General features: G+C 40.7%; 1 protein-coding gene across 31 annotated transcripts in view; it reads right to left on the bottom strand.

Annotated features, from left to right (window-relative positions):
- Positions 1-20,168, bottom strand: part of LOC142369208 (receptor-type tyrosine-protein phosphatase delta) — a 377,816-nt gene that overhangs the window by 83,694 nt on the left and 273,954 nt on the right. For all 31 annotated transcript variants that reach the window (XM_075451481.1, XM_075451493.1, XM_075451486.1 and 28 more), the window contains one exon: positions 6,665-6,868. In XM_075451481.1, coding sequence (XP_075307596.1) covers positions 6,665-6,785 — 121 coding nt within the window. In that variant the 5' untranslated portion in view covers positions 6,786-6,868. The remainder of the gene's footprint in view (positions 1-6,664; positions 6,869-20,168) is intronic.

Here is a 20,168-nt window from a genome sequence, read left to right as displayed (position 1 = left end):
GTATCTGAGGTACTTTTTGTAGAATATTTATTAAGCAACTTTAGTTTTAGTGCTGCAGACAGACATCACAGCTCAGAGAAAGTGTGTTAGAATTCTCATTGCAGGATAGTTATCTTTTCCTATGTGCTTCTACCAACATCTTCTCCAAACGCTGTAACTTTTTTCCAATGAAATGAAGGAGGAGAGTTCAGGAAAAGACATTAGGTCTTTTTTTTTTTACTACTTGACTGAACGAGGGTTAAGTCGAGCTTGGTGCACTGCATTAATGTGGTCTTCCATTGTTTTTCTGGCACCTTAAAAACTCAGTGAACATATAAGGAGGTGTTAAGCTGACTGAAACACCTCCCATTTCGCAGTATGACAGCTGCTTTGTTTTGGATTAACCTTAATGGATTTAGAAATAAGTATTTTTTGAGTTTGTTGATTGCCTTTCCAATGGATTTACAATTTGGGTTATGGTGTTTTTGTTCTGTCAATGCTACCGCTCTGAAGAGTTAATGCTACAGCATGGGGAAATTGCTCTACCATTTTCAAGACAGTTATATCTTAAGTGCACATAGATATAGCATTAGAAGCTTAGGGCTAGCATTTAATTACCTTCATGTGCAACATGTCCATATTGTATATGATTATCTGCTTTTCTTGAGTGGGAGGGTCGGGAGTGTGCTGAAAATCGTTTGCCTTTTGTGGGATTTTGTGGTCTAAGTGCGAGGGAAAATGACTGCAATCCATAGATGAAGCTAATGGCCTTAAATAATACACACGGGCATAGTTGCCAGTGAAATCTGCATTCATTGAGTTAATAATGGGCCTGATACAACCTTTAAACATAATTGCACAGTACATTGTTGACAAGCAGCCGGTAGAGGCATTTACAGCCGAAGAAAACGATAATGACTTCTTACTGGTTTGGTTCAACCTGCAAGCAAGAAGCATCTTGCATGGCACTGATAACGTTGTTTTATCTCAGATTCCAAGACTTGTCACAAGGTCTTCATCCAAACAATTAGATGGTAATTAAGTGCTGGCAGACTGAGCTGAAGGTGTTTTCATCATATTTATTTGAAGAATGAACACGATGTACTTTCCTCTTGTAGATATCAAGCACGTTTAAAGGATATACTGTACTAAGGCACATTTTGAAATGAACGAGTGGAGCCAACAATGAGATTTCCACTTGAGCAGTGTCCGGCAGAATGATGAACGAGGTGGTAGACTTGAGGAATTACAGTGATTTAAAGTTGGATCAAGTCCCCGTTCGGAGTTCCGTTCCTCTCTTGTTTTAATGTCATTTAATGTGGGCACAAAAACATGTAAGCTGTGTGTGTTTCTATGTGTGTCTAATTCGATGGGTCCCAGTGTGTGGGGGGTGGATGTAGGCTGCAGCTCTTAAGAGTACATGCTGTGCATTCGTACGCGTGTGTATGTATGTGCCTGGTTTGTATGAGTGTAATAGGGAATGGAATAGACTCAATTTAAATCAAATTAGCATGCAGGCAAATTAAGCACAGGGATTTAATTTGAGCTGTTGTAAAAATGCTAATTTCAGTACAGCCCAGAAGCCTATATGCAAATACAACACTATTTTACAATAATTCATATTAGGCCAGGCATGCATAAAACACACATATTACTGCCTGATGTAATCTGGGGAATAGAGTATCATTAGCTTTTGGACTTGCTACAAGGTGAATCCACAGTCTTGCAAGTATTAGGACTCCTGCCTTTGTATATATTGAAACTGTAGCTGCTTTTCACATCATGTACAACCACAAATCAATGGTAGCATGTCTTTTCTTATCCTTTTTATGCATACACTTGCTTTTGCTATCCATTTTAGTCTTGACGGGCATGTCCCTGGTTTTTGTCATTCAGATATTACCACAGGTACGATTGCTGCAAACTTTTTGTCATACTGGCAGATGACGTCGCTGACTGTTTGTGCATAACCGCTAAACTGATGAGTGCTCATTGAGCTGGAGATGCTCTTGGACCATAGATTGCTTCAAGACGTCTTTTAAGGAATCTATGTAAAACTGGTTTCTCAAACTGAAGCATTAAATTTAAGAGGAAGATGCAAAACCTATTAATGTGGAAAAGATGGGTGTCTAAATGCATTGTGGAGGCTTTAAAGTGTGAAGAATTCTGCACCCACCCTGCACTATCCTGCCCTTTTCACCCTGCAGTGGATCAAAAGAAGTGCAACATCAATGGACAGTCTACTGATTTTGTCCCTTGTGGTTCACCTTTGATTGCTGGCTCAAAAGGATTCCACATACATTAGGTGCCAGTGGATGTTGTGAGTACTTGGGCGTGCTTGTGAGAGAGATGAGATTTAGGTGCTAACATCTTCATGTTAACAGAGGCTGGGGGAGCCTGTCAATACTCATTTGACGTGTTAAAGAGAATCATGCTTGCTCAGCGGGACTCACCACGCCATCCACCAGCTAAAGGGAAGAATCAATTAAAACACTATTAGGCCTAGTGTTTGACATGGTCCAAAACAGGATGGGGTAGAGAGTGTGGAGGTTGGTAGCAATTCGCTAAAGATGTAAAGAGAAGCACACTGTATTTTTGGGAAATATGTTCAATGCTGAGAAATTAATATTCTAAAACAGCAGGTTTTATATTTGCATTTTAGTCCAATGTAGCTCCATCACTATAAGTCAGTATGTATAATCTGTTACATACTGAAGTAATGTGGATATATTTGGGCTCATGATACAGTCTCAAGTTATTTAGTTCTGGTTCCCACACCAAAGTTGGAGACTGCTTCATTTCTGCCCAGGTGAAAATATTCTGTACCTCCAGCTCTCCTCTCATTTCAAATGCTTCATTTTTGCATTACTGCTGAGCAAAGGACAGAGGACTTGTTTGTTGCCTTTCTTGCTGTTTGTCCCCTCAGCTCACCAGGGACAATTATCCCCCCTTTCAAACCACCGCCAAGCCCAATTTGCTACACAAATTAAACATGCCACAACTGAAGAGTAAAGAGGACAGGGTGAACACCAAAATGAGGGAGAGCAACAGAAAGATGGCCAAAAACTAAAGTGATTGTGAAAACAACTCAAAAACAGAAAAAGAAACATCTAACACAGTTTTTAATGTTCATCTCTTCAGCCTCTCTAACAGGTGTCACTGGAAAGCATTTAGCAGAGAAAAGACACATGTACAACTCACATTGACACATTAACACAAGTCTATTGCATTGGTTCCCGATTGTCATCTTTCTTTAAGGGGACTGCAGTGTCCACTGCGCAGGGTAAGACTGGCTCTGAGGATTGTGCCATCTGTTTAGCAGGCAGGCTCAGCCATTTTCTGCTCTCGTGTGTCTCATATCCTCCACCGTGTCCACAGCCGGAGGCGAGCTCACGCCCAAATGGACCCAGTGCCGCAACATAGGGTGGCACTCTTTTTCAAAATGCAGTTGGATTTTTTGGTGCAGATTCGTTAGTCAGGACAGGAATAAAACTGGTGTCAGAGGTCCTTAGTGCATACAACACATGAAATGAAAGTCCCAATGTGTTTTGGATGGATATGCCAGTGCAGCAGCGCAGTACAGAAGGAATTAAAGCGCTTGCGAGTCGCTGGAAGGGGCTATTGCAGTGCTTCCAGACAACAGGGAGAAAAGGTATGGGGTATGACAAAGAGGCAGGCGGAAAAACAGAAGAGACAAAAAGCCCAAAGAAGAAATGAGGAGAAAATTGGCAAGAGAGTGATTAGGAAGAAAAACAATAGAGGGAAACTCGGAAAGCGAGAAACAAACACATGCACGTGGGAGATCAGGCAGTGCAGGAACAGAGAGGACTAAATATAAATCCCAGAGCTAATATGTACAGCCTGAAGTGACTTAGTACGGGCACTTTCTCTAACACCTCAGTTTCAGACAGGACACACACATCAACCACATGACCTCCCCAACTGTCAGACACAGCTACAGTCTTTAACAGACAGCCACTGTGGCTCCCTCATGATAAGTTTGTTTTGGCTTCGAAATGATGACCCTGCACAGCTGTTTGAGGCAAGTATGGGGTAACAGCAGCTGCTAACAGCCAGACGTCTAAAGGAAGGAAATTAACAGTGGGGTTGTGTGTGTGTGTGTGTGTGTGTGTGTGTGTGTGTGTGTGTGTGTGTGTGTGTGTGTGTGTGAGAGAGAGGGTGAGCGGATGAGCACTGAGTCAAGTTTTTGGGGGTGCTGAGTACAGTTGTCCAGGTCTCTGTTTCACTGGTGCTCAAAAGACAGCTGTCAGACGGAAGAGTTTTTTTTATTTTTGTAAATTCACACTAGGTATGTAAAAGACTGAAGTTTCAAAAAAACTTTCAAAAGCTTCCTCAATAACGTTTATCGACCATTAATGCCTTTTTGGGAGGGTCCCGTAATTAAATTGTGACAATAAATCCTGGTGCAGCACACACAATGAGGGATAAAAGGAGAATATATTTCCCCATTTGCCTCTCCCCTGCTGAGAGACATATGTGGCGGGAGGAGGGGAAGAAAAATAAAACACATTTGGAGAGATTGCAGGGAACATTTCTCAAGCACAAAGTTGAAAATCTCACCCATCAATTTCACTTTGCGTGGCTCTGTTGTATATGACCTTGGGTGAATGATCCTTTCAGTCAGAGATATTCAGCTGAACAGAGGATTTCAGTGAGTGCAAAGGAAGCAATAAAATTTTATTCATTCCACTGACTCCAGAAGCTAATGATTCATGGATCTTAGTGTAAAAAAAGAGAGAGAAGGTGGGAGAGGGGAAAACTTTGGTGTAGGACCAAAGCTCAATGAGGTTTGAAAACTGTTGTCAAGCATCGATGAGCAGGTGTCTGATGTCAAGTAACTCAATTCCAAAGATTTCTCATTGTGATATTCCTGGCTGAGGCCTGATCATTTTTGTTTTTTACAGAATAAAGGAGTCAAAAATTTGTTGAGATTAAAAGATTTATCACTCTGAAAAATAGGTGTGGAAGAAGGTTAAAGAAGCACAATTTTACTACTACTAGCCCAAAGCCATGCTAGAGCAGGACTTAAACAGACACTGTCCTCCTAAAATGGTGGAGTTTTTTTTTTTTCATGCAGGCAGATACAGCCAATGATTACATTAAAATATATGCCCTCTAGTGGTCATCCCTTTAAAAAAAAAAAGCCCTAACTACGACTGTTTTCTATCCTTACCCAAGTAATTATATTGCCCAAACCCAACCAGGAAGCGCCAAAAGTCAAAAAAGTTTCAGTATCGTTGTATTATTGGTGCGCATGGCTTATCTGCTCCATCCCACCATCCAGCCCTTCTCCTCCTGAGTAATTTTTGGCTTCCGTAAGCTCTACTGTGAAAACAGTCATATGAGTTGTATTTCCTTTTTGCTGTTTATAGGGGTGGTGTTTAACAAGACACTGTTATGAGCCATATGAACAAAATGACTGTTCCAGTGGGGGACTTGATGACTAAACTGTACATACCATTTTTTGCATGTAGGCTGTTATTTTTTTCATTTATTTACACAATAGCTTGAAAGATGTTTTATGAGATGTGGAAGTCCTATTTTTTTTAATCTAAAATCATGAAATCCTTAAAATGATAACAGAAATTGTATAGCTGTACACAATGTCTCCTATTTCACAAAGTCAACTATCAGTATTGTGTCTAACCTGTGTAATGTACAGATTGGACCCCAACTTGATCCCTGACAAGTTGCTCCAGTGCACAAATGTATTAAACTCAAAGATTGAAAAAAATAATTACATTTATTCATCACTATAAATATTTCTATGTGTGTTTAAACTCAATTCTTATTTTGACTTGAATATGTGATGTTTAAATCCTCCACCATTTAAATTGCTGCCCTCACAGGGTAAAAATCACAAAAACATTCAAGTGCCAAGCACCGATGATCAAGATAAAATAAATGGGAACAGAGTTATAATCTTATAACAGAGATTAATCTTTTGAATGTTGGGAAGTTCAGCTCAGGGTGACATCAAGAAAATGACTTATGCACTTTTTGCTCTGTTTACTAAAACATGTGGAGATAGCAGCATGGAAAAGATTTGCATCCAACCTGAGAAAACATGCACAGGTAAATGTATTCACTTTAACCACTTAGTTTTACATCCTCCTTTGGTAATGTCTGTTGGCTGGGCTGATGTATAGAATTTAACAGGGTAACAGTAGCAACATTGTAATTAAGTTGCAAAACATTTATGTAAGGCTTTTTTAATGTTTCACTATAATCCATTAAAACCTGATGTAACGTATGACTGTATATAGGCCCGTGTTCAGAGGATACCTCAAGTACAATAACTTGTTATATAGTACCAGTCAAAAATTTGGATACTTCACCCCTCATTTTTAATAATTTTGAGAAACTTGTACTTTTAAATGTTACTCTTAGCAGAGAAGATTTTTACACACGCAATTTTACTTTTACTTAAGTACAATATGAGAATACTGACAATACTGGTGTGAATAAACTTTGGTATTTATACACCTCTAGTTAAACTCAAACTAGGTATGTAGTATGATATAAATCAGCTTTGGTGTTTTTGTATTGAGACACATTGCAAATAATAAAAAAGAAAAACAGAAAAATTCAATTCCCACCCCATCTTCAACCCACCAGGATTTTTTTATTTGGGGCCTCCGTTCAAAGTGTTTGGTCTACTTACTTTGAGCGTCGGCAAGGTGGAGGAGCAGACCCTGGAGGAGCAGACCCTGGACAAGCAGCAGCGGCAGCAGCAGCAGCGTGGGTCTGGCTCTGTGCATGGTGGGACAGCTTGGCACCAGCATGCTTTGGCAGCCTCAGTGGCACTGGCTCACAGAGCCCTGTGAGTCAGTCTGGTCTGATTTCTCAGATGCAGGGTATTCACAGCCTATGCAAGGCAAGGAGAGATGGGAAGAGGGAGAAGAAGGAAGATGGGGGGGGGGAGAGAGAGAGAGAGAAAGAGAGAGAGAGAGAGAGAGAGAGATAGAGAGAGAGAGAGAGATTGAATGAAACAAAGCTGTTTGACTCCATGGGTTTTATCTATCCCTGCACATTTCTGACATACCCCCACACAGCCTCGGCTGGAGCTGACGGAGGATAGGAAGAGCCTGATGTGCTCACAGGGTATATTCTGACAGTTCTCTAAATGGAATAGTCACTTCATACAATGCGTGTGCACGTGTACATGAGAGGGAGAGAGATAGCGAATGCAAGAGGGAGGGGAAATCGCAAAGATAAAAGGTTGAGTTAACATGATTTTGTCTTCACAGCTTAGTTTGTGAGCACCAATTAAATGTGCTGCAAAATATAAGGGCATTTTAACACTCTCTGATCAGTGGTGATATCTATTTCACATAAAGAACATTCCTCTTAAAGAAAATTAGTCAAGAATGACAAGAAAGCAAAACTGCTCAAACTTTGCCTTTTCTTTTTTACAAGTTTAATACAGGAGATTAATGCTCATCTTAATTACATTCTGATGCACTGAACAACATCAGGGGCACAGTCTCTTCTTCTTGCACATTTCCCTCTACAGCAGATGCTTTAATAACTCATAAGTCCTTCAGTATATGTATATAGCTTAGTTTCACTACACACACACATATTTTCTTTGATCCAGCAGTACATAAACACCAAACAAAATCTTTAAGACAGTGGCCAGCTGTTTCCATTCATGTTTCAGCCTTTTATCGAAGGACCACAACATGGCTGTGGAAATCAATGTGATACACTGAGCTAGTATTAGCTTCAGACTGCCTCTATCCCTTGTCATCCATTTGCTTAAGCCTGAGCTTGATCCTTAGTGATGGATGCTTTGCGGTAGACTTCAGCTCATAACACAGCTCCCAGTTAATCTGAGTGTCATACTGTACTCAGGGGTTAGCATAATGGCTACCCTGCTTGCTTTGTTCCGCAGGAAACTGTTGTTTCAGCTGTGGTCACTGGTGGAGTTCAAGATTAAGCACATGTTGGGTTTCTGGAAAGTTTTGTGACTATACAGTTTGAGTAGCTGAGTATTCAGCAGTGATAATATTATATTGAACTGTTTATCTGTAGATTTGACCGCCACCCATTAAAGGAAAAAAAAGGAAAAAACAAGACCCCCTAAGCCAAATCACTAGGCCCAATGATGACAAAGTACCTCATTTCCCCATTACCAATCATCCTCTTTCCCGCTCCTTGCTTTCCCTCTTTCATTTCTGTGGGCTGTAAATGGCAGAAAAGACGGGAAGATAGCGCACCTGTCACACTCGATTTGTGTTTGGGGTAGATAGACACGACTACCTGTCTCCAAGCGCCGCAGGGCTAGTAGCGAGCGCAAGAGCGGGGGACGTGTGGCGAAGGGAATCAATTTGAAGCAATCTCATCCCCCGCTCATGCCACCACGACACACACAAACACAAATGTGTATGCATATACAAACATCTGAGAACACTAGACAGAATTTCCACATGAGCAGTGTTTTGTAGCGACAGTGAATTTGATTAAAATCAACTGGACGGAAAAACCCTGAGCGGGGTCTGAGGGGATAAAGCTGCAGTGAGATCCATACGTAGTGCAGGTAAAGCTTAGTGTCTTCTCAGGTTATTATTTTATGTGTCTCCAAAACTAAGTAATAGCCTTTGAGTTAATTATTAATGTGTGGATTTCCAAAATGACATGACATGACATTAGGTTGCACTGACATCGTGGTACTCAGCAGCCCTCCTCTTTTCTTTACGTGTTTGCACACACACACGCACGCACACACACATGCTGATAGAGGAAAACAAAACCATCTGTATGTTGTGTAATCACCAGTGTGACAACTAAAAGGCCGTGCCATGTGAATCAATGCGAGGAGGGTCTAATGTTATCACAGCTAAAAACACACCCCTTGAAGTCATAATTTATACCAAATATGAAAGAAATTGTGCAGCAGATTCTGTCACAATATGCAGCTAAAGGGTGATGAGCCACCTGCCAAACCTTGTAGAATGGCAGCAGCTTGCCAACTTTATTGTTATCTGACAATGAAAATTGCCTAAATGCTGCTCATTCACACATAAAAACATGTATGAGCATGTGTGTGGCTTGAAATTAAACTTTCTGATCTACAAAAAGAGACCCTCAAAAGGTGACTTTACTTTTACCTATTTCAGTTGCAACATAGCCATTTAGCATTGCAGGCAACACCTTCACTTCCATACATTTGGAGGCGCTGATGCTTTCCATTGAACATTTATTACATTCTGAAAGAAAAAGTATTTTGTCTTTCTTCCTGAGCCTCTGGTGGTATTGTTGTGTTCTGATTCAATAGGGTTTCATTCAAAGGATTTTGCTGCTGATAGCAATCATGCATTATTAAACAAAGCCTGACAACATGCACCATGTTAATTAGAAAAGGGGGGAGTGTGTGGCAAGAAAAAGAAAGGGGCTGTTGAGATGTCGACTCTCTCGTTCCTCATGATCCTTATCAGAAAAGTGAAAAAGAATGAGGGTGGGATGTTTATATTCCCCCGTACAGGCTGGTCTTGATCCTCATTTGAGTGTGCTAGTTTGGTATTCTGGTCTTTTTAGACAAGCAAAAAAAAAGAAAACAAAATAACTTGCAATGTTTGTCTCAGCCATACAACAATAAACTTATTATGGGAACAAATGCAAGCAGTGTAGTTATGAGGTTCCCGAAGCAGCAGGTTCACAACATTAGTGTAATAACATATGTGTGTTTCCATGCCGTCTGACATGCTGTGATAGTTTGAGAAACTAAAAACAAACCAGTAGGAGACTAGTGCTTACAGAATAATGCTACTCATGGTGCAATTTTAACATTTTCGTCATGGGTTTGAGCATAGCAGTTGTACCACACTATAGTCCTCCTTTGTGCAAGTTGACTAACTTCAGATTGCCCAGATCCAGGGTTTTTTTAAATGGGGTGTTTTTAATTTCAGGCTTATGAACAGACTAGAACTTAAAGGAAACTGTTTGTTATCCTAACAGACCAAAGCAGCCACAAAAATGCCACCAAATCTATTAAGGCCAATCCCTCTGTAATTAGCCCAACACATGCAAGGACAAAGCACGACTAAACTACACAGGGAGAACCATATTGCACAGCATCATAATGAGCAGTATCATGCCCAGCCAGGCACAGCAAATACAAATTTGTGAGGCACAACTTTCTATTTCCCTTCAGACTTGCAAAGTTAAAGAATGCAATAATTACATTCCACACTCGTACTTTTCAAAGTGTGATATGCAGGGCTAGTAGTGAGTGCACAGGGTAGACTGCTGTACGAAAACTGCAATGGTTATTGTGATTTCTATTTCTGACTTTTCCCTAATGCTGTCATTTAAGCAGGTGTTCTGATAAGTTCTTAAATGGAGAACCCTAAAGAAAAAAAGAGGGGAAATATTGCTGTGAAACAATAGATTTTTTCTGAGTTTTACTTAGTTTTGTACTAAGTACAAAAAAAAATGCTCAGAGCATGGGGTTAAGACTCAGATGCACAAGGAGTCAGGATCACTTAATAAAAGCAAAAGCTTTACGGAGTTTGGGTGTACTCACTCTGCTAATATGAACCAAAGGTCATGGTGAAATGGCATAGTAAATATCAAAAGTTGCTGTAGATCAGTCCTTCCACTTATCAAATGGCTTTGTAAAGTAAAACATGGTTGGGTGTACTCTGAGGGTTTATGAAAAAAGCATATATCTTAAATATGTCGATTGAAAGCATAGCAAGCCACTCCCATACATCAACACTCACCAATTTAATTCTAAAGTCCTTATATCTTCATCACTATGATAAGTTTGGGTTATGTCATAATGTGTTTTACTGGTCTTGTAAGGGCTGTTTTTAATATTTGTCTTAATATTTAAGTTCTTTCTTTATTGCCATTATATCAACTTTCAGGCTCTCTTCATTGGATAAACATCCTTACTTATATCTTTCTTTTTGATACTAGTCTTGCCTTATGTTTAGGTCTTATGTTTGTTTCCCCTCAACAGCTACTTTCTTCTTCTGCCTGCGATGGTGTGATTTAAGACAGAGTGACAAGGCCGTTTCTCACACATCGCTCCCGATCAGCCGGCATGTGTAATAACATCCCTCAAGCCAAGCTAAGCTATGCCCTCAAGTGCAGCCTCCACATGAAAGACCCTGACAACCACACATCAGAGAAGTTTATTTGCTATACTTACTTATTTACTCTCCCCCCCTGTCTCCTTGCCTCCCCTGACCTCCCCCAAACAAGCCTCTCACGGTCATAAACTATCCTTTTGGGTGGTGCCGGCAGACTTTCTGTTTGAGAAAATCAGGGTTTAAAGCTCTGACTGCAAGCCTGACTAATTTTGGACAAACAAATGCTCTCAGTGCTGTTGCTGTTGTATTTTAGTTATATGCTGTTTTCATATGAATGGATCATCCAACATGAAGCACACAGCAGGAAACTAATTGGGTCTTATGACATTTGTGTGCCTAATAATTGGTTTAAAAGCACCTGCTGTGACAGTAGGACATGGAAGCTATCACAAACCCATCTCACTTGTGTCTGTCTGTGGCAAATTACTACCAGATTTCAAAGTGGTTCCCCTTTTTCTGCTTTGTGACTGTAATGTCACAACAGAAATGCTATAAAGTACTAACATTTGTTGCTGCTTGTGAACACTGTAATCAAATTAAATTGCTGGAACTTCTCTGTGATGTTTCCTTTTATGCAAAATCGAGGTGGGATTTGTTTGGAAACTCAACTTTGTTGATAGGTCAAGGACAGGGGGTTGTATTTAGAAGAGTATTACAATTTTTGGGTGCATGAGGAAGACAGTACTTTTTGTGAATATTCAGCCCACCTACACAGACTTTCAGCATACATTTCGGTATAACTGAAATGAACACTAAGCACAATTTCACGAATGCTCCTCTGTGCAACACATTCTTTTTGTTTTCAGCAGCTTCTCCTTGACTTTTTCTCTACCTGATCTACCTCGCCACCTTCTCTCACTCCCTCTTGCGTCACCCATCTTTTTCCCTCCACTCATTCCTCCTGCCACCTTCCACTAGCAGCTGCTGGGTTCAGATGGATGGTGCCCACAGAGCAAGACCCTGACCTGCAGTTCGGTGACTGATCATCCCTGTGTCCTGTTGTACTGCTCCTTCAACGCATACCAACACAGAGTACGCACACACACGCACACACACAAGGTTATAGAGCTACTGGGCAATCTGTAGAGACAGTGGAAAATTTAGAGGTGGAAAAAAAACAAAAAGCCAAAGCAACCTATTTTATCTTTGTCTCCATGTTTGGATCGCCTCCTCTGACCTTGTTGACACTGGTAAACACACTTTCTATTGAACACTAATGGAGGCTACTAATGCCTTTTCCATGTGCAGCAGATAAAACCACATCAGAGTACAATGAGCCTTTTGGTTAGCACATGAACTGTGTAAACTATTCAAATGATTGCTAGCTGGTTGGCAGGGCCTTCCCTTGTGCTATGTTTGTACGTCATGGTGTGGGATGCTTATATACTACAAGCATGTGCCACTTGGCTTGTGCTTGACCTTGCACATCAGCATTTACTACGAGGAAAGAACTTCTTATCATGCAAACAGGCTGAATCTTAAGGAGTCTATTGTGTTGTGAGCAGCGAGTATGGCAAGACGGGGGGAAAATGAGAAAAATGGTAGACGCAGCAGCCGCAGCCAACCTAGAATGGCTGGGATTAAATTTACGCCGCATGAACAGGGGAGGGCTAAATCATGTTACATATTATGAAGCTGAAAAAAAGAAGGGTGGGGGTGTGTGGAGGGTGGAGCAGAAGGCTGGGAATATAATGGATAAGAAGAGCAACGAGCCAGAGGGGGAAATAGGTGGCAGTAGAAGGGAGAGGAGGACAAGGGGAGGGAAAGGAGAGAAAGGAACAGAGGGAGAGGAGAACACACTGTCAGGTAGAGAGGTGACCAGGGGAAAAAAGCAAGGGAATGTGCCTCACTGCCAGCATTTTTCACACTCTACCTGTGCTTGCACCACTAATGGAGGTTGTGCAAGAGAGGTGGAGGAGAAGCGTGAGGAATAGAAGGAGAAAAAGCAGGCACTGCTGAGGAGGAGATGATAGCTGTGAAGCCCCTCGAGCAGTATAAATGCATTGTTTCCTGAAGGGCAGGAACTGGAAAGATGACAGCAGGTGGGAAAAATAGAGAAAAAAAATCAAAATAAGGAATAAGACATGTAAACTCTTCTCACCCTCAAAAGCCCATTCTCGGGTTCAGGACCACATCCAAACAAATAGATGCAGCTTAAAATGCACAACTCCTACACTAACATGCTCAGAAATGTAGACTCGGGCATTCATTTACACAAAAAGACACACACAAGCAAAGCACAAACACGCATACCCTTTGCACCACATGCTCCTGGCACTTTGACATCTACCCCCAGCACAGCAACAGTCTGTGGGAGGATGAATAATCTTACTTCCGTGAGGCAGAAAAATGAGAGAAAGGAAGGAGGGAGAGAGGGAGGTTGTTCCTAGCCTGAGCTCATGTCGTTTTATGGAAAGTACAGAGCCCCTGAACAGATGAAACAACATTCCTCTGCCACTTGCCGGCATGGCACAAAACATGGGAAAAGGGTTGTATTGAAAACAACTGAATAATACAGCACTGGGAATTGTGTTGCCCCCTAATACATATGACATAAGTCAAGGGAAATATGCCTCCTTATCTTTCTAAAACAATGGCACACCAAGGTGCATTGCGCACTAGTGACATTTTTGTGCCTTTTGTACAAATGCCAAGCCGTTTGGTATGTAAATGCACTACTTAGGCTTTACATGAAGGATGTAAAGAGGTGCTTGGGGCAGACTCGCTACCTCTATAGGGCAGAAAAATAATAAAAATGCCTCCTGTGATCTAAATGCAAATTTGTCTTAATTTATACACCCTGACCTCAAGTGTAATTCCATATTATGTTTGCTGAGGTGTACAAGGCAATGTGTGGGAAATTTCCCTTCAATCAGCATATTACATTATATACAATACTTAATCATACTATACCTAAGGTGACATGCTTTAAACATTCTTTTAAATGAACTTATCAGAAGGCCATGGAACATAAGAATAATTATAAATATCTCATGAATATTGACATTTGGAAAAGTTAGTCAAACCAGGATTCATAAGAACACTGACATCAATTCTTGTTTTTCAGTTTATTCTTGACATTGTCTTTTTTCTTTCATTCAGTTTTGATGAGAAAGGCTAAGTCAAAAACAGGCAGGCAGCATTAGAACTAGTTGCTTATCCAAGCGTTTTTACATGTGAATTCATCAGTGTCAACAGTTGAGGGCAATGAGGCAAAAACATATCACAGATATGTTTTTTGCTGAATCCACACATAGAGGTGAAATTGTGTTGTTCCTGCACTTCCATCTAAATTGTGATAAGGTTGTCAGAGGACATGCCAGGTGGGGATGAACATAATTTTGGAAAGATTTTAATATTCCAAAGTTTCCTCAACACTTTGATGTCGGTGCTGCTGATTATTAGACTTGAAAAGCTAAACTTGGATTAGTTCTTGGACGCCCTTGAAAGGTGTTTTAGTAAAGCTATTGTTCTCAGGGAAGCAATGCAGGCTGGTTGTGCAACTCAGCAGAGGAAAAGCAAAGCTTCACCCCAAGGCAAATGCAACAACTTTCGATTTGTTATTTCACTAAGACTAATGTTTGCCATTGCAACATTAACCAAACAAGAGTATATAGTTCTCCTTTTCAGTGTTGGTATATTGCGGTACTTGAACGAGACATTTTATTATGCTGTGAATAAATAATCTTTTTTTCTCCAGCCACCATTTGAAGACCGTAATTCAAATCAAATGCCACCTTCAAACAAATGTCAGTATAAAAAATCTAAACCGTTTGTCCATGCCTGGCATCAAGCAACATGCACAACTTGACATTTAGGATGAATTTATTTCTCCCACAGTCTTTGTTTCACATAAAAATCAACTTGGTAATCGTCCAAAAAAATTCATATAAACCCACATCACACAAATAGTCTTTTCTTCCCCCGCCCTATGTCTGACACCCTCTCAGAAACCTCTATATGCCCAACCCTCCACCCACCACAACTAAATACAGTCCACCCCAAATACCCAACAAACACGATTAAGACACTGTCAAGTCTGTCATTGCCATCTCCCATGCTGTCAGTGGTCATCACTGGGAGCCACTGAGTGACTGCCTGGGTCTTCCTTATCATTAACAGGGCTGCCTGTGCCACCATCAGGGGCTCTGATGACAGAAACTATGGCCCAAGCACCTGCCCCTCCCATTTTGCCTGCCCGAGTGTCATCTAAATGAGATGGGGCCTCGGAGCTGGGGGATTAGGCACTGCATAATTACCTATTTAAAGACCTTAATTGAGCATTTAATTAAGAGACTGGCACTGAGATTTTGTCAAGGAGAGCACTACACTGAGAGGCATGTATTTTTTCTTTGCATGCATGTATATATGTGTGTGGGGAGATGACATGAGAATGTAGGTGCACATGTGCTTGTGTTTGCTTTATCGAACTGCAGCAGACTGTAACCTTGATTTCAATGGTTACCTTGTTAGCAAAGTCTCTTGCTTGTTTTCAGTTTACATTGCATTTAAACCATTTGGTACATGATTGTGCAAATAGACATTCACCTTGATTGACACTCATGAGTAAACATAGGAACTTGCCATATTGGTGGACAGTATAGCCTTTAAATATTTCACATCTAGTTACCTCTTTAGATAATTGAGAAAGTTTTAAAGACACTGTGGGAACTTAAGGAAATTGTAATTTTCTTCTGACTTGCTTTGAATCAGCTGGACATATTTATGAACATGGGGGCTTTTTTTTGTTAATTTAGTACAAATAGTACATTTATTATGTAACTTCTGTGATAGTTTAGTTATTCCGAAGTGCTGATACTTCACATTTGATGCAGACTTTATAATGCCTTATTTTGTGGAAAAGATCAATTGTTACAAATGACGAATGGTAAAGTAGATAAGAGAGTTACTGACACTAACATTGGCTGTCAAACTCACTCCAGCTCCAAGGATTTCCATATGATATCTAAAATAGTTTTGTCAGACAAGACACATATGTCTCTTTTGAATCTTCCAGTGGCTATGATAACAGTTATCCACTGTGATCTTCACCATAAGAATTGCATCTCTCTTTTTGGGGTTGGATAGTAAACTTTCCATTATTTTAAAAATAATTCTAATTAGAGCAGTTTTTAAGATCTACAAAGCTATATGACATAAAGCAGAGCAGACAGAGTTCAGAGAGAATGCTTTTCATTTGCCTAACCAACATTTGATGTTTTGGGGCAGCCACATTCTTTTGCAGTTCCACAACATTACTGTGTCACTCAGCTCATTTAGTCGCACATCACAGTAACTCTAATTATGGGATCCACATTTCTGTACAGGCCCTTTGACAGGGGTTAAAACCACAGAACAAATCTGGACTCCTGGCAAAAGCAGGGTCCCCTGCTCCTTTGTTATTACAAACACTTTCAACACCTACAATCTGTCAAGGAGAACTTTAGACCCAGATAGTTTAGTGATGACAAATTTGACCTGATTTCCAACCCAACAGGCTATGACTCCTGTTTGCCCCCTCACTGATATATCAGGGATCACTGGGAATGTTGGCAAGTTACTTACATTTGCCTTGCACATGATTGACTTGTTTGCTAAATGACTAGCATCTGAAGTGGTACTGAAAGCTCGGGGCTGTTGGAGCCTTTGGGGCAGACACCAGCTGCTTGACTGCAACAGATAAACTGTTGCCTCCCTCTCAGGATTCATGTGCTGAAAGTCTGGCCAAAGATGCTCAGGGCTGTAATGACACTGAAACATTATGTGTCTGCCTGCACTGCCATTGCACAAAACCTATTATTCTTCTTTGACATAATGGAATTTGAAAAGGTTCCTGCACTAGTTGGGAAATGAACCAGAATCTTTTACATGACCAGCATGAAATGTTTTGCTGAACAACCAATGGAGACAAACCTAAAAGGGAATACAGTGTCGGTTTCATTGTTGAACTGATGAAAAGCCATCAGATAATCATGTTTTATATTATCTCTCTTGAGTGTGTGGCCTTTTCTCAAGCCAAGTTCATTTCCACTTGCACCAGCAATGCAAAAATTGGTTATGGCTGCTATAATAACATGAAATCATTTTAAACTAAGATGTGCAAGCAAATTCAACAGCAAATCATGTTGTAAGCACATCTGGGACATGAAGGCTTTAAGTAATATTGAGTTAGCATCTAGTAGGAAACAGGTGCTTTTGCTCATGCGATCACTTTATTCTAAGCTCAGGTGAGTAGGTTAGTTTGAAGAATGCCTTATCCAAATCTCTCATTTGAAAAAGCTCTGTGTTATTCATTTTCTTCCATTGTTCCCTTGCATTGCACTTTAACAATGAAACATGCAATAAACATTTATACAAATGTCACAATGGCAAAGGGTACACAAGAAAGCAAGACACATAATCCCCAGTGGAGAAGGAAAAAGCTTGGCCATATGTGTAATCCATTTCAGCAAAGATTTTTGATGGCCATGTCTCTGCTGTGATTATTGTGTAGTATATAGGTCCGCATAGGGTATAATTTAAATGCCTAAAATGGAGAATCCCAACAGAACAAAGAGACATAGGTTGTACCTTCTGAGTCACATCAGAGTGGCTATGCACTATTACATTTGAGAATACCAGTTTCAGAATTCTTCTGAAATATGACAAAAATGAACTCAAACTGACTTGTTATAAAAATGATAAGTTGTTTATTTCTGAAGAAGCACGTGGAATACAAGCCAAAATTAAGAAATAATTATGCAGAATGTGCTCAACTCGAAGAATCCCAAAGACCTCTCTCAATTGTCCTCTTGCAATATTTTGTTTCCAGGGAGTCATCGCTTTCACATCTTCTGACAACACTGCACAACTGAATTGATCTTCTAATTGGAAAAAAAAAGGCCAAAAGCTTTAGTAGCATTTGATGTTATATGACCATACACGTTGACGTGATTGCTCTTTATCCCTATATGAAACACCTGAGTGGAAAATGTGACCAGAACCGATTTTGAATACTAATGTACTTTACTTTCCTGTTTTTTTTAATCTGGTAACAGTCATAGAAACAGTGAGTATCGCAGTGTGGCATAGTCGAGCATTCTGTGTGTGGTCTCGTGCATGTCCTAAGTCTGGACAAACAACCAACTCAGTGTGTGTGCGTGTGTGTTCCCAATCGGAAAACACCCAAAACAGAATATCCTTCAACCTATGTGGTTTCTGTTCCAAAGTTCCTTAATAGTTTTTTGCCTTGAAGTGGAGTCAATCTTATGGGAGGTCCACTGTGGCCCATATCAGACCCAATCTTGGCCTTGTGCATTCCCTATCTCCCCATCTCTGTTGGGAGACATCCATCTTGATTTCTGCTGAGTGCCAAAAAGAAGTAGCCAGAGAATCAGATGGAGAGGAGGAATGAACAGGGGGGGTTCACATGATAAGGTAGCTGCGAATCAGAAGAGTTGATCTTGAGGAGCGTGGCTCCAATGTGCTGGAAAGAGGAACTTCGTCTTTATCTAATTACCACAGGACTGTTTTTCCGTGCCAGATAGTGTAAACATTTATGGCAGCTGGTTGGTATCTTATGCTTTTACAAGTACACACATATTCACGCACAAGCTTGTGCAGATATGATTAACATTCAAATACACGTCCAGTCATACACACGCACAGTAGCAAGCACACACACACATACATGGGACCAAAGGCTGAGTGCCATAACAGTCCAATGAAATATATTCAGATTAGAAAGGTGTCGCATTACTCTCCAGTCGGATGATAAATACGCGGTTAGCACCATCATTAATCTTGCACTCCTCCCCACCTTCTGCCTTCAGACACGGTGATGTTGGGGAAGGGGAACAATCATACACTGGATGGAGCTAGTGTCTCAGTTTCTCTTTCTGCTAGTTTCACAAGCACCTAAGGTCAAAAAAGTTTGACTTATTGGAGTCCCTTCCAACATCACTGTTCAGGGTTTCAGCTTGTTAATTTGAACCAAGGTCTTGGTGGTTCTTTATTTGTGTCTGCCGCTGTAAAAAATTTACAAATATCCTCATCAGTGCTCCTCATAGCTCCTAAAATGTCCATTTTTTAGGCGTTTAATTCACTTTCCTTTTGCTCCAGCCCTTTGGTCATTTGTTGGTTTCTAAGCATATGGCTTTCTGCTGCCATCCTCACACCTTTCATCTCAGGGGCTTGCTGACATATTGCCCTGAATGACATTTCATCATAAGTGGCCATTGTCTGGCTAATGAGCAGCATGCATAAAACACTAGAGGGCTGACAAGACAATGGCAGACATAGACCCACAGAAAGAAGCATATGGACGGAATGAGAGTGGATTCCCCAACAAAATCTTCAGCAGCATTTCTCTCCAGCAAAAACTGATGTGTCTCTCTAGTAAGACTTCAGACAGTTCTGACAGTGGCACGTTGCCCTCAGTACAAACAAATCCCCACGGAGGAGCCGAATGTCAAGAGGTGAGTATATTAGGTAAAATAAATCGGTGGTTGCCAGTTGTGTTTATGCAAGTGGAGTCATCCTCCCCTTCCCCTTCCCCGGTTCATTTGATGATGTACATAGGCTTTGAGAGTACATCTCTTGGATGCTGAAAGTCAGAGTTTAAGCAGGAGCCTCCCACATATCTTCACTTAAGTGGTGCCTGTTGGGTAACAAGGGAGAGCATTTCATTGGATTTGGCCCAAAAGGTTGACTAAATTCTCCATATGGACTGAATCACCAAATGCTTAAGAAAGATTGTATTTATATAATCTATAGCAACATAATCCAAAAAATCATGCATGTTAGGTTGACCACCTGCTGGTGGTGGTCGGAGGGGCCGATGGCGCCGGTGCATGGCAGCCTCGCCTCCGTCAGTGTGCCCCAGGGCAGCTGTGGCTACAATCCAGTAGTCTGCCACCATCAGCATAGCACTTTGAGATTCCGTATGAAATGAAAAGTGCTTTACAAATGTAATTGATTATTATTATTATTATTATTATAATGGAAAATGCCATAATGAGACACTTGTCCTATTTTACCTAACAAGCATACACCATAAAAAAAGCGTAACGGATCAAATTTTGAACC

This window comes from Odontesthes bonariensis, chromosome 19 (assembly GCF_027942865.1).
Source record: "Odontesthes bonariensis isolate fOdoBon6 chromosome 19, fOdoBon6.hap1, whole genome shotgun sequence".
Taxonomy (NCBI): domain Eukaryota; kingdom Metazoa; phylum Chordata; class Actinopteri; order Atheriniformes; family Atherinopsidae; genus Odontesthes; species Odontesthes bonariensis.
This window is presented reverse-complemented; position numbering and strand designations above follow the sequence as displayed.